This window comes from Musa acuminata, chromosome BXJ3-9, assembly GCF_036884655.1.
Source record: "Musa acuminata AAA Group cultivar baxijiao chromosome BXJ3-9, Cavendish_Baxijiao_AAA, whole genome shotgun sequence".
NCBI classification, from domain to species: domain Eukaryota; kingdom Viridiplantae; phylum Streptophyta; class Magnoliopsida; order Zingiberales; family Musaceae; genus Musa; species Musa acuminata.
This window is the reverse complement of record NC_088357.1, coordinates 41,872,112-41,899,407: the sequence shown is the minus strand read 5'-3', so window position 1 is coordinate 41,899,407 and position 27,296 is coordinate 41,872,112. Positions and strand designations below refer to the sequence as shown.

General features: G+C 36.2%; 2 protein-coding genes across 14 annotated transcripts; one reads left to right on the top strand and one right to left on the bottom strand.

Moving 5' to 3' along the window:
• LOC135649599 (probable protein phosphatase 2C 67) lies at nucleotides 1-21,805 on the top strand. Of its 13 annotated transcripts, none has more exons than XM_065168122.1 (14): nucleotides 2-402; nucleotides 590-779; nucleotides 1,677-2,233; nucleotides 10,042-10,308; nucleotides 10,385-10,520; nucleotides 11,383-11,491; nucleotides 12,838-12,874; nucleotides 14,152-14,196; nucleotides 15,599-15,651; nucleotides 17,056-17,220; nucleotides 19,454-19,537; nucleotides 20,240-20,329; nucleotides 20,425-20,472; nucleotides 21,443-21,805. In XM_065168122.1, the coding sequence occupies exons 4-14, from the start codon at nucleotides 10,119-10,121 to the stop codon at nucleotides 21,560-21,562; spliced, it is 1,077 nt and encodes a 358-aa protein (XP_065024194.1). In that variant the 5' UTR covers nucleotides 2-402; nucleotides 590-779; nucleotides 1,677-2,233; nucleotides 10,042-10,118; the 3' UTR covers nucleotides 21,563-21,805. The 13 variants fall into 13 exon arrangements, 12 of the variants coding, with proteins under 12 accessions (XP_065024201.1, XP_065024194.1, XP_065024193.1 ...); XM_065168121.1 differs by having other exon boundaries at nucleotides 582-779; XM_065168128.1 differs by having other exon boundaries at nucleotides 564-779; nucleotides 10,042-10,182; nucleotides 10,388-10,520.
• A 554-nt stretch (nucleotides 21,806-22,359) lies between these two features.
• Nucleotides 22,360-26,968, bottom strand: LOC135648571 (origin of replication complex subunit 4-like). Its single transcript, XM_065166370.1, has 16 exons — nucleotides 26,827-26,968; nucleotides 26,599-26,689; nucleotides 26,450-26,506; nucleotides 26,258-26,305; nucleotides 25,496-25,546; nucleotides 25,350-25,393; nucleotides 25,190-25,253; nucleotides 24,954-25,040; nucleotides 24,588-24,679; nucleotides 24,393-24,474; nucleotides 23,885-23,970; nucleotides 23,682-23,791; nucleotides 23,231-23,323; nucleotides 23,090-23,154; nucleotides 22,869-23,012; nucleotides 22,360-22,667 (listed from the first exon to the last, which is right to left on the bottom strand). The coding sequence occupies exons 1-16, from the start codon at nucleotides 26,922-26,924 to the stop codon at nucleotides 22,626-22,628; spliced, it is 1,254 nt and encodes a 417-aa protein (XP_065022442.1). The 5' UTR covers nucleotides 26,925-26,968; the 3' UTR covers nucleotides 22,360-22,625.
• Between the last annotated feature and the right edge of the window lie 328 nt (nucleotides 26,969-27,296).

Below are 27,296 nucleotides of genomic sequence, written 5' to 3'. Positions count from 1 at the left end.
GGTCTTCTTTGGTACTGGCAAGCCTCTTGAGCTCCACTTGTTCTTACCCTAGCTTTATTAGTACCCCATTCTTTTCTCTCTGTTGCTGGTAGGAAGGCAATGGAGGCGTTTTTGGTGATGCTGTTGACAGAAGATAGAGAGCACAGATGGTGACCTGCAAGCTCTTCTGCATCTCACTCCTTTGTGCTCTCTATGCTTCTGTCATCACCTTCAGCCCCTTGCCATGTCCACAGCACCAGTAAGCAGCTTGCTAATAGACTGTTCTATTGCATTTGTTTCAGCCCCAGAACTTTTAAGGACAGTCATCAGAGGCTACCAGAAGCTTATTAATTCCAGGTTTATGATGCTCAGATAATATCTGTGAGCACCCAAATGATGTGCTTTGGCTGCCTCCTGTTCAAGGTATGCTTGTTCTTTACATTAACTAGTTCTGCTCATGGATCTATTTTGCTGCATATGTCCTGTCAAAGCATGCTCTTAATTCATTGACAAAATAGTTTTATAGTCCCAGCTTTGCTGTGATAGCTAGGCATGAAACACCTCTGATTTGATTGCTTAATTAGGTTCATGTGAATCATAAGTCCAACAGGATGAAGGTGACTCAAAGTGTGTGTGTGAAAGAACTGGTAAGGAATCTGGAGCTGAGCACTTGAAGAAGACATGACAGTGACCAGGTCTTGGGAAGCAATTAGAGCTGATGGTGGAGTGTCCAACTTACATGATTCATTCACTAGGGATGCACTACCGCTGAACTAGCAATCATCTTCATGACCATAAATGTGAGATGTTACATGCATTCTAAAACAGACAAAGTAAGCTGCATCTTATCTTATTGTTGGATGCAATGCATGTAACTAGCAAGTGATAATTGCGTTTTAAGCCATTTGTCTGTTTCCTTTGTGCTGACAAAATAACACAGTAGTAGTATTAATATGGACTTCTACTTTATATTTTTAGCAAAATAGGTTATTGCAAAATTGGGTATCACTTGTTTGCTCTAGATAAATATTTTGGACGAACACATCACACACGTGTTATTATGTTGTTCATATAGCATGTAATTTTATTCTTGATAGAGAATATTATGGTGCCAATTATAATCCATCAGTTGATTACCACATATCCTCTTAGTGATCACCCTATTAGACCGTCACGAGGGTAAGTTAGATAATTTTATGCCTTCAAGTCAAGATCAAATCGTGCCGACTCCCGGTCGATAACATCAAAATAATAATAAGCCTTAAGGACATAATTCACTCTACCGAGGGCATATAATTTTAGGATAATGAAATTACTAAAATGAAAAGTGACATGATTATTTTTATTCATTTTAGAGAAATAAAGATGTGATTCTTCACAATCACTTCACTCTTCTCATGTCTAACAGGCGCTTTTACTGAATGTTGAGGACCTCCATGTATTTTTGGTTATATTGTGCATTGATTTGTAGTTTAATGTTTCATATAATAATATACTTCAACATTATTCACATGTTGACATAAAATGGAATGTGTCATTATATTTATTCAATGAAAATTTAACATATTTGCTACAATTTCAAATTAATTCTATAAAAAATGATATGATTATTTTACTTTATTACATTAGATGAATCTTAAGAAATTTATGCGTCACTCACCAGCCTACTGATTCGAAGCATTTGTGGGCCCATGCAGGTCCCAGGCGTCTTATTAGCGAGTATTACAGTGGCTGAGCGGGTAACGGTCGAATAGCAATAGGTAGATAAACGTGTCTGTCATCGCGTGGTCTTGGGAGGCCTTACAACATGGTCTGATGGCGGGTCCCGCTTCTCCTCCATTAGAAGAAGAGAAGGTAAGTCAGTGGGTAACGTCGGAGAGGTAGAGAAATATGTCTTTCACTGTGTGGGTTTGGCGGGCTAATGACGGCTCAAGACGCCTAAGAACGAGGTCCGACCGAGCCGGGTTCGAGCCACACTCTACCTCCGCCCTCTTCAACCTAAACGTCATCACGTCTCAAACCTGCCTAGTGATTCCAAGGATTGGTGGGCCCATGTGGGTCCCTGGCGTTTCTTATCCAAGAAGGAAAGGTAGCTGAGCGGGTAGGATAGAGATCTGGAAAAGGTTTGTTTTTGTTTGGATCAGCCCTTACCTAAACGAAGAAGGGAGACTGAAGCATCCCGAGAAGCGCCGACATCAACCCCATTTCCGAGCTTGGGCCGACTGTCTCGCTTAATCGCAGCAAGAATCCGGAGGTACACGCCTTGCTCGCGCTCTCCCTATCGCTGATCTTTAAGATTATTCGCGCTGTTTGATTTCTTGGGCGTAATACGGGGTTTCTTTCGCCGCGAAAAGAACGGCATTATTTGTTGTCAATGAAAAGTGCGGTAGAGGTTTGCTTTCATAGGATCAGGGGAAAAAAGGGCTCAAGATTGAGGAATCTTGAATTGTTTCAGCTGGAAATGGCTCGATTTCTTGAATATATATATGCATATACGGATATGTTGTCTCTCCCCCTCTCTCCACCCCCCCATCCCCCACCCACCCCCCTCCCCCCCGCCCCCTTTTTTTATTTGGATACTATAGGTATACATATTTTGTAGAGGTTGGGGATGAGTTTCTTTGATTAGCAATTGGTCTCTCGGACAAATCTTATTGGTAGATGCACCAATCTTCATCTGACACGTGGTATTCAGTCCGGAGACGGCCACCCTTCTGTCTACCCATATGGATAAGGGTCTAAGGTAGATGGTTGCAAGCTATCTGGACAAGGATCCAAGGCAGACAGTTACAAGCTATCTAACCCTTATCGCCCACATGGAAAAAAGCCACGGAAAGATTGTTAGAGGTGGTTGAGGGCTGTTTCTTTACATAATATTTTATAGAATAGTCTGTTCATCTATGACCATATATAAAAGCTCAGTTTTAGCGTAGTGGAAAAGGGAGGATCACTTTTCATCACTCACGATCACACACATTTATCTCGTGTTACTAACTTGGGCGTCGGAGTGATTGGGTCTGGAAACCTCTCTTGATCTTGATCTTTGTGCAAGTGACACTTGGTTTAACGTTTTCACGTCGAAGGCACCTTGGACAACCTTGCAAACATGAGCTTAGACCACATCGGACTGACTATGACGTTAACGACATCTTCCTGTAACATTTTTGGTACTAGAAGGAGGGCCTGATTTCATAGAAACTCTCGCCCATCGATCTGCTCAATGAACACTTGAGTGAAGAGGCTTTGCCCCCGATTGACAATACTTTCACTTAGGGGGCACAATAGCCATCCTTTCCGCACATCATTGCGTCCATCTTAGTGCAAACACCAATGTGGTACTAGCATCTATTTAATGATACAGGTCTCTCACCCCCAAGGAAGGTCTCAAGCCACCTACTCGTCCCTGTGAGGTATTTTTAAACCTCACTTAGCAGGTATAGACACTAGCAAGGATTATACAGGTCGTCGCTCTTCTTTTGCCCTAGTTAATCCAACAGATGGTGCCACCAACTCAACCACAGTCCTCGGCTCTACTACCATCGATATCCGTCGAGATTCCCTGACCCGACGTGGTGCCGACATCCTAAGAGTGCTTGAGGCCTACACAGTATATCCATTTTGATTCATCAACAACATTTCATTACATACAAAATATGCTTATACAACAATAACATAATAACCAACAAGACTTGCCCATAATTCTGAATAGCTATCCACTGCCTCAGCCCAAATCAAACATCTCAAAGAGTGACAAGCTGACCTGAAAGATTTATATAATAACGGAGTGAGCTAAAAACAGCTCCGCAAGTGACAAAGCATATTCAGAACAAAAGGAATGATTTCAAACAAGTAAGGTATCATAATGCAAGGCAGAATACAAGAATTCTCAAGGATACCACCTAATTAGATACAAAATCATATGTATCATGTCATTCAAAACATATTTGATTCATAACAAATGGAGCATAGAGTAATTGGAGCATATCAATAGCATACGAGATGTTCCGGAGCATATCAATGGCAAATAGGACATTTCAGAACATATCAGTTCATAGCAAATGGAGAACAGAGTAATTGAAGCATATCAATAGCGTATGAAATGTTCCGGAGCATATCAATGACATATGGAACATTTCGAAGCGTAACAATAACAGATGAAACAGATAGAAGGTGAAGTGGGATTCCAAACATAATATGGTCCATCCATTTCTGAATGACCACCAAACATAATCTAGAGCATCGCAGGCTCTAAGCACATACCCTTTACCATTTCTGGCAAAGGTCCAAATAATCCCACAAACACCAGAGTACAAAAGGGTATTGTGAACAATAATTTGAGACAATAGCAGATGAAGCATTTCGGAGCATATCAATGGCGTATGAAATGTTCCGGAGCATATCAATGACATGGAACATTTTGAAGCGTAACAATAACAGATGGAATATTTCGGAGCATATCAATGGGGTATGAAATGTTTCGGAGCATATCAATAACAAATGAAACATTTCAGAACATATCAATAACAAATACTAAATAGAAGCTCAAACGTCGTATTTGACGTTGCATTCATATCATTCTTATCCAAAGCATGTACAGAAACACATAACCAAAGCTCTGGATATCATATCAAACATACAGAAGGTGTAGTGGGACCACAAAGTAAAGGGGAAGCGTTGGACCAATGTTTGGAGGAGATGTAGTGAGAGCTCCAAGAGTAAAGGGGAAGCGTTGGTCGCCCCCACCTCGGGTTAGTTATCGACACTCAAACAATCCAAGAGGAACCAATTCCAGTGAGCTTTTGTCTCTCGTGCTTGGAGGCATTTGACGGTAATATGTCGATCCAAAGGAGCACATTGCAGCCTTTTGCTCCCATATGTCGCTATATGGCACTCGGATGCACTAATGTGCCGCACCTTCCCGACCATGTTAAGAGGCTCAACACAAGAATGGCATGCTCGCTTGAAATCACTTTTTATTGGCCTTTTTACCTAGTTGGCAAGGGAGTTTGAACTTCACTTCATTGAGAACATATAGCCTTGGCCTTTAGCAGCAACAATCCTTAGGCTCGGGCAAGGGGAGGAAGAAACGCTTGCAGACTTTGTCGCATGGTTCATCAATGAGATCTGAGGCATAGTAAATGCCCATCCATCACTCATAATATAGACAGACCTTCATGATAGGACTGAGGCCCTTGACTCTTTCGGTCGTTGATAGAGAGATCATCGATGTTTGTACACGAGGCACTTCAAAGGGCCAATCAATATATTGTTGCATAGGCAATTGTCTCGGGTAAGTATGAGGCAAGTGGCACCTCGAAGGCTCGGCGTTTCCATCTCGGAGGCACCTTAGACAACCATATGCACATGGGTCTAGGCCACGTCGGGCTGACCAGGATGTCAATGACATCTTCCTGTAACAGTAAAAACTCTCTCTGAGTTGTTTTATGATATTTTTTTTCTTTAATAAGATTTTGTTACATCGATAAAATTCTTGGAATCCTATGTTTGATTATGTTTTAGGAATTTTCCCAAGAAAGAAATTTAAGATTTTTGGTATTAGCATCTCTGTTTTTCTTCTTTGTTATACATGATCAAAAACAAAAGAAACTTTTACATCCTTGCCATTAGTGGAAAGTGGACATTGTATTGATTTGACTATCATTTATTGATTTGCCATTAGTGGATAGTAAATGTTCCTTCATGAACACATTATTTATTGGAACAATATGTGCGTTAATGATATATTTGTTTTTGCCTTATCTTTTAAATTTGGAAAAGTATATAAAGTTTGATATGAATGATTTTTTATTGAAGAAATTTGTTTGTATGTATAAGCACTTAAGCAGTTTAAATAGCCATGATGTTTTCATTTTAGCTAAGAATATTTTGTGATTATAATCAATATAAGAGTGAAAAGTCATTTTTCACTAACATGTTTTCTAATTGCTTTTTTTTTGCACATTCGATGTCACATCCCATATCTATAAAAAGCCATAATTTTGTTATTCATAATTTACAGAAGACTCTTTTTTTATGTTTGAAATCATATCCTTGTCTTTACAACACTAAATACTTTTTAATTGAAAAAATCACATCTTCTTAGTAGGGCCATAAGTGATGAAAAAGTTTCTATCCAACCCTCATATCTATTATAAAGTAGTAGGTTATTTTAAAAATAAATATAAAATAAAAACACATTAGCAACTACACAATGCTGGGGGCACTTCTATCCCTGACCGTGGAATTCAAACGATCGCACCACCCTCAGTTTGCCCCACTTGAATTCGAGGCTCAGTTAGTGGACTCAACGAAGGATTCCTTGCGAATTCAACTATAATAGATGGACCAATGTTTGGAGGAGATGTAGCGAGAGCTCCAAGAGTAAAGGGGAAGCGTTGGTCGCCCCCACCTCGGGTTAGTTATCGACACTCAAACAATCCAAGAGGAACCAATTCCAGTGAGCTTTTGTCTCTCGTGCTTGGAGGCATTTGACAGTAATATGTCGATCCAAAGGAGCACATTGCAGCCTTTTGCTCCCATATGTTGCTATATGGCACTCGGATGCACTAATGTGCCGCACCTTCCCGACCATGTTAAGAGGCTCAACACGAGAATGGTATGCTCGCTTGAAATCACTTTTTATTGGCCTTTTTACCTAGTTGGCAAGGGAGTTTGAACTTCACTTCATTGAGAACATATAGCCTTGGCCTTTAGCAGCAACAATCCTTAGGCTCGGGCAAGGGGAGGAAGAAACGCTTGCAGACTTTGTCGCATGGTTCATCAATGAGATCTGAGGCATAGTAAATGCCCATCCATCACTCATAATATAGACAGACCTTCATGATAGGACTGAGGCCCTTGACTCTTTCGGTCGTTGATAGAGAGATCATCGACGTTTGTACACGAGGCACTTCAAAGGGCCAATCAATATATTGTTGCATAGGCAATGGTCTCGGGTAAGTATGAGGCAAGTGGCACCTCGAAGGCTCGGCGTTTCCATCTCGGAGGCACCTTAGACAACCATATGCACATGGGTCTAGGTCACGTCGGGCTGACCAGGATGTCAATGACATCTTCCTGTAACAGTAAAAACTCTCTCTGAGTTGTTTTATGATATTTTTTTTCTTTAATAAGATTTTGTTACATCGATAAAATTCTTGGAATCCTATGTTTGATTATGTTTTAGGAATTTTCCCAAGAAAGAAATTTAAGATTTTCGGTATTAGCATCTCTGTTTTTCTTCTTTGTTATACATGATCAAAAACAAAAGAAACTTTTACATCCTTGCCATTAGTGGAAAGTGGACATTGTATTGATTTGACTATCATTTATTGATTTGCCATTAATGGATAGTAAATGTTCCTTCATGAACACATTATTTATTGGAACAATATGTGCGTTAATGATATATTTGTTTTTGCCTTATCTTTTAAATTTGGAAAAGTATATAAAGTTTGATATGAATGATTTTTTATTGAAGAAATTTGTTTGTATGTATAAGCACTTAAGCAGTTTAAATAGCCATGATGTTTTCTTTTTAGCTAAGAATATTTTGTGATTATAATCAATATAAGAGTGAAAAGTCATTTTTCACTAACATGTTTTCTAATTGCTTTTTTTTTGCACATTCGATGTCACATCCCATATCTATAAAAAGCCATAATTTTGTTATTCATAATTTACAGAAGACTCTTTTTTTATGTTTGAAATCATATCCTTGTCTTTACAACACTAAATACTTTTTAATTGAAAAAATCACATCTTCTTAGTAGGGCCATAAGTGACGAAAAAGTTTCTATCCAACCCTCATATCTATTATAAAGTAGTAGGTTATTTTAAAAATAAATATAAAATAAAAACATATTAGCAACTACACAATGCTGGTAGGAACTTTCGAAAAATCATAAAAATAATCTTTAATATTCGTGAAATATATAAATGTCAATAATTTAATATGAAATGATAACATATCAATTTATTATAAAATTCATATATAAAAAAATATGATAATTCTTATACAATAAACAAAATCATGCATCAGTTATTTACGACATATGTTAATGATATATATAATATCCAAACAACAAAGATGTTTATTTCACTCGATGGTAGACTCCTAACAGCGGCATACTCTACGGGATGGATTCATTCCAATAGTGGTTGGAGAGAACCTATATCGCACTCCCATCAACGGATAGAGTGGTATCCCTTAGCCACTTAAATGAGGACACGTTCCTCTCAACAATAGTTGGAGGAATCGTCTAATTGCCACGTTTGATGGCCTATTGATCCTTGAAAGGAATCGTCCTACCTGCTCTCGACAGGGATACGTAATCAACATTGATAATTCATTTACATTCATCCATTCATTCATATATGCATCCATGAAGTAGTATGATAAAGTTTTACGAGAGATTATGCTCGATATATAATTTGTCAGACTATCTCCATTGGTGGCTCCACACTATGATGGACCTGTAGCTTTTTTTACAGATTATAATTTTAATATGGACCACTTAGTATAGTTACATATACTACATAGTAACAATCATATCAATATCATCAATTTAATCTAAAAAAAGTGAGAAAACCAATAATCATTTTAAAATGACACCTTCAGATCAAATTTTTAAGTTCATCAAATCATAAAGACATGAGACATTAATATCTCAATAATCCTCAATCAACTAGATCCCTGATTGGAATAACTCAATTAACTTGAACCAAACTCAATTCAATTAAGATCTAACGGAACCAACCGTAAATCCTTGTGGAATCAATCTGGAATCATTCTAGGCTAGTTTAATTTAGACTTGATTGATTTTAATTAGGTTAAGTAGGCTTGAACTAAGTCAAGTTAGTTTAGAATCATCCTGAATTGGCTTGAACCGATTAAACCTGTCTGGTTCAATCAACTAACGAGCTCAAACTAATAAAGAGAGAGAAAAATGAACTATATCGTATAGTGCAGTCTTGGACGGGTCATGTGCGTCATATATACCTGATTACCTGTCCCAAGTTACTTGGCCACATGGGTTGCATTATATCTAGCTACATGGGCCGGGTCATGCCTGGCCATATAGGGTGGGTTCTATTTGGCCACATGGGTTGGGTCTTGCCTAACCACATGGGCTAGACCATATTTGTTTACATGGGCTGAGTTGTACTGGGTCACATGGGTGGGTCACGTTTGGCCATATAGGCTGGTTTAGCCAATTAATTTAACTCGGGTCAGACTCCAATTTGATCATTCTTATTAAATTATATTTTAATATTTTTAAAAATACTTTAAAAAATTAAAAAATAATAATTAACCTCAAATCATTATTTTTCATAAATTAACTTATTTAGATTCATGATTTTAAATTTAAACTAATTAATATCAAAGATTTTAAAATATGAGTAAAAGCTAGTAACAAAAAAATAAAGAATCCCCCCTCTCCTCGGAGAATCCTCTCCTAAATCCTTCTACTGCCAAGCTTGGTAGGAATAAGGAAGGAGGAACTTTCTCTATATAAAGAAAGTTATCCCCAAAAAGGTAAGTAATAATTTAATTTTTATTTTTAATTTATTTTTATTTTGCTTTCACATACAAAGATAGAATTGTAATATTTATTTCTTATGGTTCACACACAAAAATAGAATTTGAATCATTTACTTTTTAAAAATCACATCACTCATTAGGAAATAAATCAAACAATAATTAATTGATTGACATAATTTCTAACTTGTCAACATTATTGAGGATATCAAATTTAATCATTTCCTTAATTATACTACACAAACAAGGAAGTTAATAATTTAAATAAAGCAACATATTATTTATGGTAATTTGATATATGTGAGGGAGAATAAAATAATTGGTGATTACATTCGACGTAATTGCTTTTGATTAAAATATATATTTGTATGCATAAGCGATTTAAATAACCATGATGTTTCTTTTTAAGCAAGTATGATTTTATGGTTGTAATCAATAGAAGATTGAAAAATCATTTTCTTTAGCATGTTTTTTCGTTGCTTTTCATGTACAATTTGGATATGTGATATTTACTTGTTCAGGTACTTGTCTCGTGTTCTGAGGCTTTAAGTCATTGCTGCTGCAGTCATAGTCTTTTCTTAAGGATATTTAGGTCAATATGGCTGATCATAAACGTGGGGCAAACTTCAATGATGATGATCCAATTACAAAGAGGTCCAAAGGTATTGATGTTGACACAGGTGTAGAAAATAAAAGCGTTAATGGAGATTGCAGTGTGTCAGTAAACAATCAGTCAGTTTCTGATGAAATGAACGGCACAAAAGAGAGTAATTTTGATGACAAGCTCTGTAAGGACTGCAAGAACTTTTGTCAAGGACTTATAACTGATAAACTCATCAGAATTTACATCTTCATGCACTTCAGCAGACACACCACATCAGGCTAGCATGGTAACCTGTATTGAAGCTGATGCAGCAGAAGACAAAGGATCGAGGCACACAATGGAGGATGCTTCGGTAGTCCTTTTAGATGCAAGCTTGGAATCTCCTGGAAAATTGAGGTACTTAACAGTTATGTCTTCATCTTTGTGACTAGCTATTATATAAACCACTTCAACCAGTTTTATGCCTGAATTCATTCTGATGCATGGCAGAGTTGAAATTAACTTTTTAAAGCTCATGAAACTTGTGCTACGTTACTATCTTCAGTGTTTATCCAAGATGTATATACTGCTGTGTGCAGTTTGTAATTGCTTAGCTAAGCCAGGTAGTTTTGAATAAATATCTTGCATCATATTTTTCATCTGGATACTTTCTCGAAAAGATTTTTTTTCATTTTTCTTGTGTTTTTCAGATGTAGTAACAACTCATGACAAATGTTTTTCTTTGTCATATGAGAACTTGTCATATTCAAGAAAAACCTTTTTCAAGCTGCTGTCTTATACTGAAGATTTAATAGTTCATCATATGTATGCTCATTCTCTTTGCAACGAGTTGATTGAAATAAGTGGATGAAACTCCTAATGTTTGTTTACTTAGCTTAGCATCATTAGAAACTTAACCAGATTATACATCTCACAGTTCATAATCATATCTGAAGATTCTGTACATCTTTTTTCTGGAAAAGAATTTATGTATCTGTAGTTTCATAGAGAATGTACTATGTGATCATGTTATTTATATGTATGTTGTTTAATCTTGGTACTTCTAATTGTATGCTGTAATGACTATATAGGCTGAATTTTATCTCTGTGCTAGTCATTATATGTATCTAATTCTAGAGAACAGCCCATGACTATGCACACAATGATGGCCCATGACGTGCAGTGTCTTTTTGTCCTGCTTAGAAGATGATAATTTCTTTTTCTGTCTCTGTTTCATATTAAAATTTGGAAATTTATCTGAGCTCTGTCTGTACCACAGATGTGCACATTTTGCAGTTTATGATGGGCATGGTGGTCGCTTGGCTGCTGAATATGCACAGAAGCATTTACATGCAAATGTTCTTGCAGCAGGGTTACCACGTGAGTTGGTGTGTCTGCTTGGTCTGTGTTAACTGATTTTTTGATAAAATGTAATTTGTTGATAAATTTTTTCTTTTCTGTTAGAAATTTAATTGTTACCAGTTCTTGAATGCTATACTGTGATAACAGGAAGTAAGATGTTCTCAACTGATGTCTTACGGTATGCGGAACGGACTTTGTTCCCGTTGCCAATATAAGCTTTTATTGTACCTATGAAAAATAAGTAATGTGAAGTTCATGCATGAGCCTGCTAATACTTTCTGTATGCTGTGAATGTACTTATTTTGGGTAAATTTAGTCGCTCTTTAAGCATATATTAGGTTTGCATGGCTAATTATAATCAACATGTTATTGGAAATCAAAAGAAAAATTATTGAAATTTGTGATTGAGAATGGCCAGTCTATTGGAGATTAGGTGTGGACTGTCTCAGACCAGGCAATCAGGTTCAGGAGTTGGCAACTCAAAGAATCTTAAGCATTAATATATTTACTTAAATGAGGGAGAAATTTTTTTTCACAAAAGTAAGTTATTTTTGTTGACAATCTTCTTTCTTTTCCTCGTATCTTTTTCCCTCTTCCAAGACAGTGGACTCCTACACTCCAGGAAGATCCACAGTCCACCTGTTAATCTTCGGCTATCAATTGTTGTTGATGGAATTTTGGTCTCAGATCTGTCACTGTTGAGAAGTCATCGATATCTGTGACTCTGTCAAGAAGACACCCATAGATGGGAAAAAGGAATGATTTGCAGTTGCTAATCTCTGGCTATCAATGGGCCTAGCCAGTTTCTTCTGTGTTCTGATTATAAACTTGGGTCTGCTCTACCCTGGGCATCAGGATATGGTCATTGGTTTTGATATCATGATCATATCTAAGTTGCTTTGTGAATCTTATATTCAATGTACATATTTTGCAAATAAAGTTATAATATAATTCTTCTTAGGTTTCGGGTAGGTGGCATTTCTAGTGTTGCTGCAGATGATAAGCAGCTAGATTTGATAATTTCTTTTTCTGAATTTGTACCTTGTTTTATTTCATAGCCAACCTGGGAATATAATTTCTTAGGCTTATAGATTTTACAATACAAAACTCAGAATTATTCCTTTTGTTGACATTATTTACCTTTTCCTAGACATTGATTCTTAGGTTGCAGGTAGAAGCATTTTTAGCATTGTTGCATATGGTTATACGCTGTTTCAATTAACCAAGCTTTAGATCTTACACTCTAGTGGAACTAGTTCTTCTGTTTTTTCTTTTTAAATTGACTTCGTTAAATTATATGTATGGAATGCATTATATATTCTGCTCATGTTCTGATTTTTATTCTCCATCTATCTCATTTTTAATGTTGCAGATGGATATCAAGGCAGCCAAAAAGGCTATCTTTGAAGGTACCTTATATTCTTAATGTTGAGATGCCTATTGGGCTTAAATGTGAATAGGGTGTTGTTCTATATGAAGTGTTACAAAGTTGGAAGATCAGCTTCTCTTTGTTATTTATTCCCAAATGATATTATGTGGTATGTTTTTCATGGATGAAAAGATATTTGCTTTTATTAGTCTCTTATTGGGAATGATGTTACTGGAGAACTTTTCTTTCAAAGAAACTTTGATCTAAGTAGTTGTTGACAATCGTGCATGACAATTATCAAAGGTCTATGTGTTATCTAGAAATTGAGTTTTTTCTTCAAATAATATTCTCTCTCTCTCTCTCTCTCTCTCTCTCTCTTTCTTTGGGAGGGTTGGTCAGTTATGGTTGTGGGTTCTCTTATAGTTGAAAATTATAAACTTTGAATGGTAAACAAAAATATTACTTTTTGTCTTGATTTTTGAACGGTTAGAAGTATATATGATCAGGCCCTAGCTAGAAGCATATATGATTTGAAGAAAACTCTTTGCCGAAAAAAAGTTGCTAATAGGCTTCCTTTTATTATTGTTTAAATCATTGTATCTAGTATAATTGCTGTAGGTGTTGTCCTGATTCATTCACCATTAACTTAATTAACTGGTGTGTGATAGTAATACTTCAGAGTTCAGAGTTCAGATTATCTTGATGATTCACGTATCAAAGTTTTAAATCTCAGTTTAATACTAATTTCAATAATCTACTGGACTGATAATACTGACCCATACTGCCTGGTGTTAGCTGACAAAATACAATAACAACAATAAAGCTGTAAGTCCCAATTATTTGAGGTTGGCTATATGGATCTTTTATTTCCATTGAGATCAGTAAAAAATTATATATTTAGTTAAGTTCAGAGTACTTAAATCCTTATTTATAGCTTTTATTAAGGTCTTTTTATGTCTTCCTTTATCTCTCTTCGTACGACTAACATTTATTATTTCGCATCTTCTGACTATCGCATCTAGAGGTTTTCTTAGTATATGCTTGTATCATCTTAAATGATTTTATCTTATCTTATCCTCTATCGAAGCAATACCTAATTATTCATGTATAAGACTATTTTTTTTTATCAGCTGAAAAAATATTTTTAAAAATACCGATCAGTACCGGAGCATATGAAAACTTATGACACTGACCTATATCTGAAACCATGCATGAATAAATATATATATCTTGCTACTTTTTTGTGAAAAACCATGTTAAGGAAGACTGCCCTTGGCTCACTGTAGTCACTTACATTTATGTGTTTTTAACCATCAGGTTTTCGGAGGACTGATGAATCGTTACTTCAAGAAAGTGCTAAAGGTACAGACAAAATCTACTTCAATACACAGATTTTTCATATGTAGTCTTCCTGACACACTGTTATTGTGTCAAATGAAGCAGTATATATTTACCCTTGTTTTAGAGAACCATCTATGCTGATGCTATTGCATAGTGATCAGCCAAGACAATCATCAATGATACATAGGTAAAATGTGTCTTCAGAGAGAGCCCTTGAGGAAGATGATGGGGATCAACATGCTCCAACCAGGATGTGGTCTTCTTGAGTGGAAGTCCTATGATTAAAATCTACAAGTGAACTGTATAGTTCCATTGGTAGATTGATCACCATGAGTAACCTGCCCAAATGTTTCTCCTCATGTCAAGTTTGTTAATAGTAGTTCATTATCATCTCATTAATTTGTCTATAACTTTATACACACATGAAAGCATGTAATTGACACATGAAGCTATGGATGGTGGGATCTCTCAGTCTCATCTTGGAACATCATCTCTGGTCCTCGTTTAATAATTTAAGGGTCTTTTAAAAGAATATAATCTTAACAAGATCGGGCACGTGCTGATTTGATCACTTCTGATAGGCCATAAGTTCAGTTTTGTGCATAAGACTGATTTTATCATCTGTTGCATTTCGAATGCCTCATGTGGGTGTCACATGCGACAGGTGTTGTATACTGTCCACTGTCAACCGAAAATTTATGCAAGATGGCTCATATTTGTATACTCCCTTTGCTCTTTCCTTTTAATGTCCACTATCTAACCTAATCTTGAACTTCAGGTTTACTGTTCAAAATCATATGCTTGTTTTTGTAGTATTTTTTGATCAGTAGCATGATTACCCCACACTAATCTTAGTTCCTAGTTTATAGGTACACTTGCATTGGAACTTTTTTCTTATCTATAAAATTGTTAGCCAATCAAGAGTCAATTTGGTTTCTTATTGACTATTGACAAGGCATTATATCATGTTACATTCCTTATGATTATCAGAAAGGTGTTCTTTTAATATAATGAAGCATTATTCATAAATATCCAAAGAGACAGTCGTGTATGTAATCCACTGCAATGTGAGATCTTGAGAGGGTCAGATATGTGCAGCTTATATACGAGGACAGTGCATATTCTCGGTACTCAGGAAGCAATGTAGTATCTTTCGTGAGGTTGCATCGTCTCCCTCTGTGTAACATTTAGTTTCTTCTTATGGTGCATGAAATACTAACGGCTGTTTCCATTTAATTTAGATATTGATTTTTGAAATTGTTTATACTTTATAGCATTATTACATATCTAAGAATATACAGTAGCAGTTCCTAGTCATCTAAGAATGGTTAAGATTTGAACCAGGATAATTATTTGTTCTCTTTTTTGAAAAAATTTTGGATGAATTTCACCTGATCCGACTTATATTCTAAAATCTTTTCAGGGAACTGGCAAGATGGTGCAACTGCTGTTTGTGTTTGGGTTTTGGGGGAAATGGTTAGTTCTTTTTGCTTAAATTTTATCAGTTGGTTGTGCACCAGCTTTATGGTGTACCCAATAACATGAATGTCTGTTCAAGGTGTTTTCCACCATAGGCTCTCTGAGAGCTTTTCTTACTAGAAATTATAAAGTTGTTAATCTACAACCCATTGCATGTGCATAAAACTCGATGTTCACAGTGAAGGTTCAGAAGCAAGTGACTGCATAGATTTATATGCAACAGAATTACAAAGATAAATTGTTTCCTTAATTTTCTTTCATACATAGCAATGCAGTTATACAATTTAGTAGATGCAAAATATGATTTTCATATAGGGGTATAAGGTTGATATTAAGACATGTGAAAATTTTGGCTGAAACCAGATTATGCAGCTGACAAAGCAACACAATCAATATTCATATGCCACTCTGTAATGCATTTATACCACATTAATTGCATAGTTATTTCGCTGATGCTTGCCAATGTAGCTGAATTGAGATTTATATGGACCCATGTGGTGTTCAATGCGAAAATGTCATGCCTTGTGCTTCTTTGTTCTGCCAGTTTGTATAAACTACAATCCATGTTTGAATATCCCTAATTAGTTCTTGCACATTGCAAGTCCCATGGTGGTTTTGAAGGAATATTGTTTATTCTGAGTTTGTTGTTGATAATTACAAAAAATTGACTTACAAAAGGCTAGTTATAAATACTGTCTTTTCAATATAGTATGTCTTTTTTGCCAAACATTTTGTTTTGATGGTCAGCAGCTATATTTATACCTTTTCTAGCTTTCTGTAAGGAAATAAGAAAATTTTGCAATAAAGTAACCCCTGTACTAATGTAGTGTTGTTTGAAATTGTACAACATGGTTTACAACATTGATTGAATTGGTGGATGTTGACTGGTATTCCCAGTTCACCAAACATCAGTTAGGGAAGCCAAAGCTTGGCACCATTTGGTATGTTGTTGTTTATTATTTTTTTAGGTAGCTCCATAACTATTTTCTTCTTACTGACTAGGCTTTTCAGATTTGATTTTGCCTTGCTCAGTGAAGTATATATCTTCTAGATGACATTTGTTATATTACTGCTGTAGATACTGGGAGTCGAATGACAATTTAAATTTTATATATAATCTGAACAAGGACACTGTTTTCTGCTGTTGCGTTTGGTGGTCGACATAAACACTCTTCTATACAAGAATACATCTCACTGTGAGAGGATGTTTTTTTTTTAAGCCAGAATTCAGTTTTTTACTTATATCTACAAGCTCGAATTTGCGTGACAATTTTTATCTGGAAATGCATATATTCATGGCACAAAAATGATGAAATAGCAAATGCAGCATAAGTTCCCTAACCTTTATGCACGATGTCAACCAGAACTTTTCTTTCTAGTCATGAATTGCTATTCATCCAGGTGTTAGTTGCTAATATTGGAGATGCTAAAGCTGTATTAGCACGTTCACCTAGTGTGGAGGGGTCACAAACTCTTTCAGATGAAAGAGGATCTCCATTGAAAGCTATCGTTGTGACGAGGGAACACAAAGCTATCTATCCACAAGAACGTGCCCGCATCCAAAAGGTAAGAAAACCTTTATGTCCTGCATAGAAGTTTGTTTCATGCTTGTCTTGTAGTGAATCTGTGCACTCAATGTCATTTCTTTGGCAACTACCATTTTTTATGTCCATCCTCTTTAATATATTTGAATTTCGGTGCATTAGCATTTGCAACAGATGATTGTACTATCAGTCTACGGAAGCAACAGCCAAATTAGTGTCCATTTAAATATGTATGGAACTCTTGACATCTGTATGATCATTTACTGAAAAATATTTGTTGAAGATGTGTTTAGATGCTTAATTTTTCTAGAGTTACTTTAAGTTGATTCATAAATTTACATTTATGATGCTAAATTGCTTAATTCCTTTAATCATATCTAGAGTTCTTATATGCAGATATTGTTTTTTTAATAAACAAAACTATTCTTGTGATCCTAAATACGTGTCACACATTAAGTTTGATACTTCTTTTTTGATACATAAATTCTTACATTTTTGTTGAATCATTAAATTCTCCTTGTTCTTCTGTCACCTGAAGCAACTTGCTAATCATTTTTAGGTATAATAAAGATATAGCATAATTTGTTCATTTGTTAATGCTTATGACACAATAAGGCTTGTTGATAATTATGTCTATAATGATGGTATCTTATTTTTTAATTGAATAATATTTTCCTTTTAACTCATTGTCTTTGGGTACCGAACAGTCAAATGAGTGATTGAAATCATTGTTTTTGGGTAGCTACAGAAAATACTTTCCTGTCATCTATTTTGGTGGTTTTTATACTTGTAATTTAAAGGTGACCCTTTGCCAATTATTTCTCATATGCTAAATGCATGATTGCATATGTTCCATTTTTGATTTTATCAAACTCCTGTATTCTGTAGAAACTGGCTCCTATCTTCCTTGTTTACAATGAAGTTGTGGCTAAGAATTAATTATCTTATTTAATGACCATCTGAAATTTTTGCAACACTTCCTTGACTATAGCAAAATGTTTATTGCTGTATCCTTGTTTGTGCTGCTACACTGCTTTCCTTGGTTCTCTTTGCTATATGATAACTTCCATCATGAAGTGCTTCTACAAGATATTTCTATGTAAAAAGTGATACTCTTGTAATCCCCTACAAGTCCTATTCTGTTTTTTGACCACGTCTTAAGATTCTCTTCTGCCAGCATTGCTTCTCAATGGTATATCCATATCTTTCTGTTCTATAAACAAAAATTTCATTTTGCACTATGGTCTAAAAGATAAATGTTAACCTCATCTTTTTATGGTTTAACATATCATCAGTGTTGCTCAGTAGGGGCTAGTATTTACCAGCACAACAACCAATTGGACAATTTCTTCTGGTTTGATCTGGAATGGGTTGTACATTTGGTTAACTCAATACAAAGCTTAATGGATAACAAGTAGATCAGTAATGAATGGAACCAGGGTAAGCCTATTGCTCGGTACCAGTATTTTTTTTTTAATTTATGGTAATTGTTATGGAACTGTCTTTTTCTCTTTTCCTCTGCCCTCTTCTCTCATTGCTATGTTACTGTCACTGCCTCCTGACGCGGTCGCTGCCTCCTCCTATCAGTACGTGATGCCACCTCTGCCTCTTCCTTTTCCGTGTCTGTCTTCTCCTCCTGCTCCTACGCGCTTCTCTCACTCTCTTTCATTTCTCACTTCCTCTCTAAGATCCATGTCGGTCCGCACAGGGATGTACTGGCACATGGTATCCCCAACTATACGGGTACCATACTGGTCTGAGCAAATGTTACTATTAGTACTAGACTGAGATTTGATCTTATCGTCTTGGTGTGGTTTCTTTGGGTAAACCAGTCATTGATTAATTCAACTTTAGGGTATCTAGAGTAATATAAATGGATGATTGAAGTTTTTATAATAAACATAGCTTGTATCACCCAGCAGGTTTCTGTAATGATGTATATGGAAGTAGTGACAACTTCTGCTGTATGGTAAACATTCCATAACTGGTGCAAGAAGCATCATCAAGGATCTGCATGTGTATTTGTATAATTGCATCATGCAGGCAGTCCTGTTGGTAAGATGACTGGAGAAGTTCAGTTTCCTGTCGAAGACATAGTTCTGACCATGTATCTCGGATTGTAACTTCTTGAATTTTCTGATCTCTAATTTCTTTTGGATCTGAATTTCTTGTTCGATCTTAATTTGACTTTTCTAGAATATGCTACTATTTATGTTGGTGGTAACTTAAAATGACATAGTTTCTTGTTTATGTAGGCTGGAGGTTCTGTGGGTTCAAATGGACGATTGCAGGGACGGCTAGAGGTTTCTAGAGCATTTGGGGATCGCCAATTTAAAAAGGTTGTGTAATGTAAAATTTTTAAATGTTTTTGGGTCTGAAGGTTCCTTTATGACATTGAATTAATTCTTGACATTCATGGCTCGCAAACATTTACCATATGTCACAAGACAATCAGGCTTCACCAGACTGTTTGCTTAAGTTGTTTTTGACCCACATGGAAAAGCCATTAGTACTGTAGTTTAACAAAAACTTCCTAATATAAGAGTGAGAGACATTGATTTTCTGTTTAATCTGGTAGCATTCCTTCTATTTATAGTACTTTTGTCTTATGCTGTTCATTTTCTGACATGAATTCTCTTAGATTTTGGTTTACTTCTTTAGTTTCCTCGTAATGGATCAAAAGTATGTGTTTTTGTAAAATATTGATAGCTCAGCCTTCTATGACTTGGTTTGCAAGATCGTGCAATTGATTTTTCACCAACTTAAGGTAATGACCTATTTTAATCAGTAGTGAAAACCTTAGTGATGGCTTTTGAGGCATTGGATCTGGCATCAATTTAGCATGGTTCTAGTCCTGTGAACCTCATTTCCCACATGTAATGCTCAGTATTTGTGGTTTCTCACCCCTATTTTGATCGACTGGCAGAAAAGATCTCCAGAGGAAATAGATTCCTCCTCTCTAGTTAGTCGTCTGATGTGAGTGTAGTGCATCAAGTGTGCCGTCCATGATTAACTGATGCATCCAAATCAATGGCATGCAGTTTGGAGTTATTTCATCCCCTGATGTTCATTCTTTTGAGCTTACAGAAAGAGAGCACTTCATGATCCTTGGTTGTGATGGCTTGTGGGGGGTATGTAGTGTCTGAAATCCTCATTTATCAGTTAGACTTATTTTCCTATAATGTATGATGTGCAGCCATATTTTACATTTGAATTGCTAAAACAGGTTTTTGGGCCTAGTGATGCTGTTGATTTCGTTCAAAAGCAGTTAAAGGTAAATACTGCACATACTTTGATTCCTTTTATGGCTTCTTGTGCTTCTTTGATAATCATGGGCAGTTCCTAATACTCTTGTCATTCTTCACCACAATTGTCAAATAAACTATTTTTTATTGAGATCATAGTGGGGATGGAAATATACCTTCTGAACCTAGAAAAAAAACCAAAATATCATGTTTGGTTTGCTTTAGCCTGGTTTCTTTTGATTGATGAATTTAGTTCAATTTGATGATATGGGATCCGAACAACTTCTAGTTTAATTTTTGATCTGGCTTTTCTTTATATTTTGGCAGCGAAAGAACCACAAAATACTAAACTGAACTGCTTAGATACTACATAATGGTATGTTTAATCATAAAGTTAGTTTGTTTTCCATGTAAATTTGGTTCAGTTCCATTCAGAATCTGCAAATCGAACCAGGAACTGTAGGGTATCTGATCGTAGTTCATTTTTACAATGCATCATGCACTCCGAATATATATGTCCTGTCTTTGTCCCCTGCTAATGTGGTAAATTTCTTTTTTTAAGATCATTCAGTACAATAATGTTCTGACTTCCAAGATACCATAGATCAAAGCTTCAACTGAAACATAAAGCTTTTCCAATTTTTATGGATCATTTGATAAGATAAATTTAGCTCCTGAGCTTCAACTTCACATTGTGCAGAAGATGACTTTCGAGTGCTGGTCAATCTTAAATAAGTTAATAATTAGGATTTTAAAAATTCATAGTATATTCCTGCTCTTCCATTTAGTTGAGTATATTAGTATAAGACATTTATGGGTATTTTCTGTAAGAATATATGTAATGATGGAATTACTGATAATGGAATATATTAGTATAACACGTTTGTTGGTCTTCCCAATCTTTGCTGGCCGGTGTCATTCTACTTTGAGCCCATAAATAAAAGTTCATTGCTCATTCAACTTTAACGGATGGCGTTTGTTTAACATTGTGTATTGCAGGAGACATCATCTGCTACTACTGCTGCCCGTCGCCTCGTGAGGGAAGCCATTCGTGAAAGACGCTGCAAGGATAACTGCACGGCCATAGTCATCATGTTCAAGCATGAGCGTCATTCATGAATACATACATCCATTTGATGGCTGAATATTGTGAACACTCCCCATTGTACTGTTCATTTTTATGTTCTTGTCCTGGGGATTTGTAGCCTTCATGAGGCTCTATAGTGGCATGCACTGTGTCTGAGCTATCACATGCCCTCCTGTATTCCAGAATGATAGTTGGAAAATTGATGTACCCAAAATCAGAATGTATTACCTCAAGCATCTATCTTTCATGATGACATTGTTGACAAGCCCCTTCAATTTGTCTACACAAAATGCTCTGAAACATCTCCTCTTTTGATGTATATGACAAAGGGTCTTTTTGTTCACCAGATTGATGAATCATGCATGTATCGGCTAAATGCATGTTACAAAAGAATGGCCATTTAGCTGTTATTTGACAAGAGGCAGACTTGTGGAAGAATCTGATCACGATTGTAATGCAGAATTGCTTGCCAAAAATAGTGAAAAATTCTTGGACAATTTTATTACCAGTTGTTTGTTGTTGTATGCAGAACTTTTTCCTCCTAAAAATTGCACTCACCAGAAGAGTGTTCTGCACTGATGCTAACGTTTAATATCTCGCAATTCTTCAAAAACAAACACTTATTTATAGGCCATCTTAGAGCTGCCGTGAGGCTTTCTTCGACATCATTAGAAGCAGCCAATGTGTAAGAAAACATTAGTTACAGCAACTGCAAATAGAAAACTCAAAGTCTGAGAAGGGAGAATTATGCATTTAGTGGTAGTATCATGTATGTTCACTGTATTTCGATTTCATTAAGAAAAGCAAAGCAACATACACGATTTCTCGAGGTTCAGAAGTTTGCAGGCATCACTCTCTCTATCAAAAATGACATCTTGGTTCTTTGTAATTCGAATAGCAACTGATTTTGTCATATATGAATAAAGACATGTCACACACTCATGGTGGTCCATTCTTAAAGTTCTCAGCAAAAATGGCACCTTGGTTGGTTCTGCAACGGTCTTTCCAATCCGATACAACACCATTATAAATAAAGAAGAGTCGATCTTCCAGTGAAGCAGCAGCACAAAACTGAATGATAAGACCGTCATCCTGCTATTTGAAGCTTTCATGATCGAACAATTTTTGAAGGATAGCCTAGTACGGAAAACAAAGTTATGTTGCTACATCCAAAATATAATACAAAAGGCATATAACTAAAATCCATACTCCGTTGCAGGAAACATGAATTACTGGGATAAGATTTGTCATCAGAAACCACTGAATCATGTTTTAAATCTAGAAAAACGTAGTAAGATGCCAACATCCACAAGGGTGTGTAACGACAAAGTAACTTACAGGGCATGAAGAGTTTGACTTCAAACCCAGATAAAGTTCGCGAGGCGAAATCAAAAGCTTCACCGGTCGAAATTCTATAGAGAGGTTCCGTCCCTTGTATTCAACAAAACTGATCAATTCTCGTTCTAAAAGATGTTCAAAAGCCTACAGCATGCAAGTCAGATAAGGTTAAGATATGCCTTCAGAACTATCATCTTGTACGCTTAAAAGATTATACCTACCCTCAGGCACACACTGAGTTCATAACTGTCAGAGGTCTTATAGGCGTCATGTATAGCTTTATACTCTAGAAAAGAAGTTATCCACTTCAGCATTTCATTGACAGAATTGACCATAAAATAGAAAGAACATTGTATTTTTACCTTTCATCACAGAATTGAAGTTGTATAAGTCCTGCTCTTTTCTCTCCAATCTGTTCATGCACACTAGAATGTATAGCTCCAGAATTGAGACATCTGTTTAACCATGTTTAAAATAAAGGCGTCATTCATAATCCTAAACCTAGACCTGCTTAATAAGATATTTCCAACAATGTCATAACCCCTAAAGACTACCCAGCTCTCTGTGCGTGCATGTGTAAAAAAATCAGCAAAGTGTAGCTGTCTATCTTTAAATTATAATATTACAAATTAAATGAAAAACCAACTGAACTACATAATTTTGGTTCAGTTCTCTTGTTCCCTTTTTAGTTTGGTTTTCTTTCAAATCTGCCAGGCCACACACACCACATGTACCCACGGCCAGATTAACCACAATAATCATAACAGGAGAATCCAAGGTAATTGACCTATATATGAAACATGAGTGACTAACCATGCAGGCTGTCAGTCTTTGGTTGCCTCTGGTTGCAGATCTGTGCATTCTTGAAGTTATCCAGTGATAGCAAACCAGACTCCAAATTAATGAAAGACACAGCCCGAAATCTGAAGCATGTTTGTCGCAGGATGAATGAAATACTTGAAAGAAAATACCATGGTGTACTGATGATTAAAAAAGAGGGTGATAGAAAAACTTACAGAAATTGCACCAAGTTGCTGACTGTTCCATCAACATCCAAGAGGGAATCGAGGATTTTGTCGAAATTTTTGTCATTTAGAATATTCTGAGGCAAAGTCAAGGTTTTATATACCAAAATTACAATTTCATAAACATAGCTATTTTAAAAGGAAACATATTCATGCACAATCTATACTCTGGATCCAACAAGTTAGATTAGCTATGAAAATATCTTTACGCTTGTGGATTTTACATGAGATATATGTTGAATGAGTTTAATCTAGGATGTTACAAAGTAAATTCAAGCTATTCACTACTACCATGATGCCTCAATAATTCCCCATCAAGAGATTTGATAGATTGGAATTGCCACATAAGATTTGACAGGCCTAGTCCTTGTAACTCAACTTAGCAGAATATCTAGTTAAGACAAGTAATATACATCAGATTTATACAAAAACTAATGTTCCTCCAATACGCAACACAAAAACCATTGTAAGTGTCTATATGAGATGAACAGAAGGATACTTGAACCCTTGAGTTGAATTCTGTAATATATTTAGAAGGGAGACCTGAATCTTGTGGCAGGTATAGTATATATTCCAGCAATCTGCATGCCAAATTTAGAAAACAAAGGATCAAGATTCAAAAGAAGTTGCTCCGCAAGAAATATCTGCATAATATTGCATATGATGCAGGATGTAGGAGGATATAAAGGATCACCTTTTTATTTCTTCTCTTGAAGGAGGAACAAAAAGCAGCTTCCTGTGGGAGAACCTAGATCGAACTCTTTTTTCAAGAAGTTGGTCTGCATCCTGAAAAATAAATGATCTACTAGCTTAGTGATACAAATATAACTAGAAGTTGTTATAAACTTGAACTGCCACTTGAGTTTTTTATCTTCACAATTCTTTCATGGAAATAGTCGAAGTAGGGACAATTTTAAGCAAAGTAGCCCTTCAAACAGATAAGGTGACATCAAGAGGAAAAATGAAAATACCTTAAGTAGTGTACTTGTCTATTGCATGGCAGTAGCAAATGCATGACTATGAATAGAAAGCAGAGAGAAGAAATGTTAAAGCTACATACCAATCGACAACTCACACCAATGACTACAGCCTGCGAAGTCAGAGTTTGCATTGCATCTAGCAAACTATAAAGTAATCGTTGCTTACCCTGCAAATGCAAGAATGAGTTGAATTATGTTGCTTTGAGACTCTGACATCATAATTAGCTAAAAGGTGTACCATAAGATGGAGGGAGCATTTAATCCTGAGCTAAGAAAGATGAAAAGAAAGAATTGACATGAAAACCCACATGTATACCTGAGCAAAAAGATCAAACTCATCCAGCACAAAAACAATTGATTTATGAGCTAATCCACACTCCCTGGCAACAAAATAATATTCAAATAACAAAGAGACAGTCAAACATCATTGAGCATGCTTAGTACTTGTGTGAGACTCATAAAAAAATGACACTTACCGCATCATGTCAATCATGAACTCGGAGTTATCATCAGATGAGGCCTAGGGAACATAATATGAGTTCTAAAGTTCATATCATTGTGTTATTATATAGCATGTCAGATCATTTATAATCCTGGAAAGAAATATAAAGAGAAGCCTTACCATTTTAGAGAACAGTAATTGGTGTTCCAAGCATAATTGCCTAGCAATTTCCTAAAACAATAGAAGTGCCTCATAAAAGTCATAAACAAAATGTTTTAGGTAATTCTCAAGGAAAAGACACAAATATTATCCACAAGATCAAGAATAGAAGTTTAGTATGAATATCAATGCAGACTTTTAACACCGTAAGTTGCATTCCAGCAAAGAAATATTTCAAGGTACATTTGACCATCCCAAAGCTTAAATCTTGGAGAAACAAAGATTCAATGACTTATAATTAGAAAAATAAAAAAAAGTGATGTAGGTTATTAATAACACCAAACTGGATCATTGACTCAAAACAAAAATTGAAAGCTTTGTTCCTGTTTCCAGTATCAAGATTAGGTCAGAAACCCAAAATATTTATAATTTAGTTACCCAAAACATTTCTAATTTAGTTTTTCAACTTGCTTTATTTTGCTTTAGATTTTTAGAACAAAAATTACAAAAGCCACTTAGACTTCTCCACAAATTAACCTATGCACCTATTTTAAGTTAATGAGAGGAATTCTCAAAGACATAATAGCCATTTCCTTTCCATATTCGTTTGTTAAATCCATACCAACAGAAAGTACACTTGCTGGATTGATCAAGGGTGCTATCCGCTTAAACCAAAAAACCCACATAGGTCAGAGAGAGGAACATGTAATACCACAGATAAATTGTAAAAATCATAATAGGAAACGAAGCTCAAGTAAAAAGCAAGCGTGGTAAGGATCTCACCTTATGTGCGCAATTGTCATCATGATGCAAAAGCCCACTTAATCTGATCTGAAATGCAAATGGTCAATATTCATAGAATAATCATCTTGTGTTGACAAGGACACAGTATCAGATATAGAAACGTAGTTTAGGTCACAAAAATTTAAGACAACAAAAGAGCAATGGAAAACATTTTAAGGAAAAATACTGTACCACAGAAATCGTGTCGGGGTGTTCGGCCTTCAAGTCTTCAAGAACCAGTTCAACTACCTAAAAAACAACAAGGAAAACATAAAAACGCGCCACCCAAATGACAATTGCATTGAATTATCGAAAAGTTTGGTCTTTCGGGAAGGCCTTACCGCAATTTTTCCAGATCCCCGGGGACCGAGAAGAAGGGCAGAGTTGTTGTAGGCATCGGCCATGGAGCTGGCAATGAGGAGCTTCAACTTGCTGGGGATGTATAAATACAACTTCTTTAGATAGAAATCGAGAAACGAACGACGGGGCACACCGGAAAATCCATCAAATTAAGAACCGGAAAGAGAAAAGGTAGGGTTTCGACTGGAAGATATGGTGGCGAATGGCACCTGTAATTGCTCTGAGGGCAGGATTTGAAGGCGGCGTGGACGTAGGTCGGGTCGCAGAGCCTGGCTCGGAGGAGAGTTAGGGCTTTCTCGACGGCCATGGCGGACACTGCGATCAACCAAATGGCGGGAAAACCAGCGACAAAATTATACGACGTTTGCGTAGTACTCTCTCTCTCTCTGCTTAAATTGAGCCTTTGCGAGTCGTGGAAGGAACGACTTAGGTCGCGACTTCTGATGCAGGAAGACGTGGCGAGCATCGAGCGGACAAAAGGGATGTTGTCCGTTTTGATGTGCGCGAAAACATCCGTTGTGACTGCACTCGAGTCTTGGGAAACAGAAGCGATCATGTACACTACACGGGGCGTGCATTGCACGTGCTTTATTCCTGTGGACACAAACCGGCAACATAAAGTTTTGGACCGTGGGGGAAAATGATAACAAAAACAAAGAAAAAACAGACACAGCATAAA

Coding starts and splice junctions, on each gene's coding strand:
- LOC135648571 (XM_065166370.1), bottom strand. CDS start 26,924: ATGGCCGTCGAGAAAGCCCTAACTCTCCTCCGAGCCAGGCTCTGCGAC. Junction 25,547..26,257: donor ATGACAATTGCGCACATAAG/GTGAGATCCTTA, acceptor CTATTGTTTTAG/GAAATTGCTAGGCAATTATG. Junction 24,680..24,953: donor TTGGTGTGAGTTGTCGATTG/GTATGTAGCTTT, acceptor TTTATTTTTCAG/GATGCAGACCAACTTCTTGA.
- LOC135649599 (XM_065168125.1), top strand. CDS start 10,119: ATGGCTGATCATAAACGTGGGGCAAACTTCAATGATGATGATCCAATT. Junction 11,492..12,837: donor CAGGGTTACCACGTGAGTTG/GTGTGTCTGCTT, acceptor TTAATGTTGCAG/ATGGATATCAAGGCAGCCAA. Junction 20,473..21,442: donor TCGTTCAAAAGCAGTTAAAG/GTAAATACTGCA, acceptor TGTGTATTGCAG/GAGACATCATCTGCTACTAC.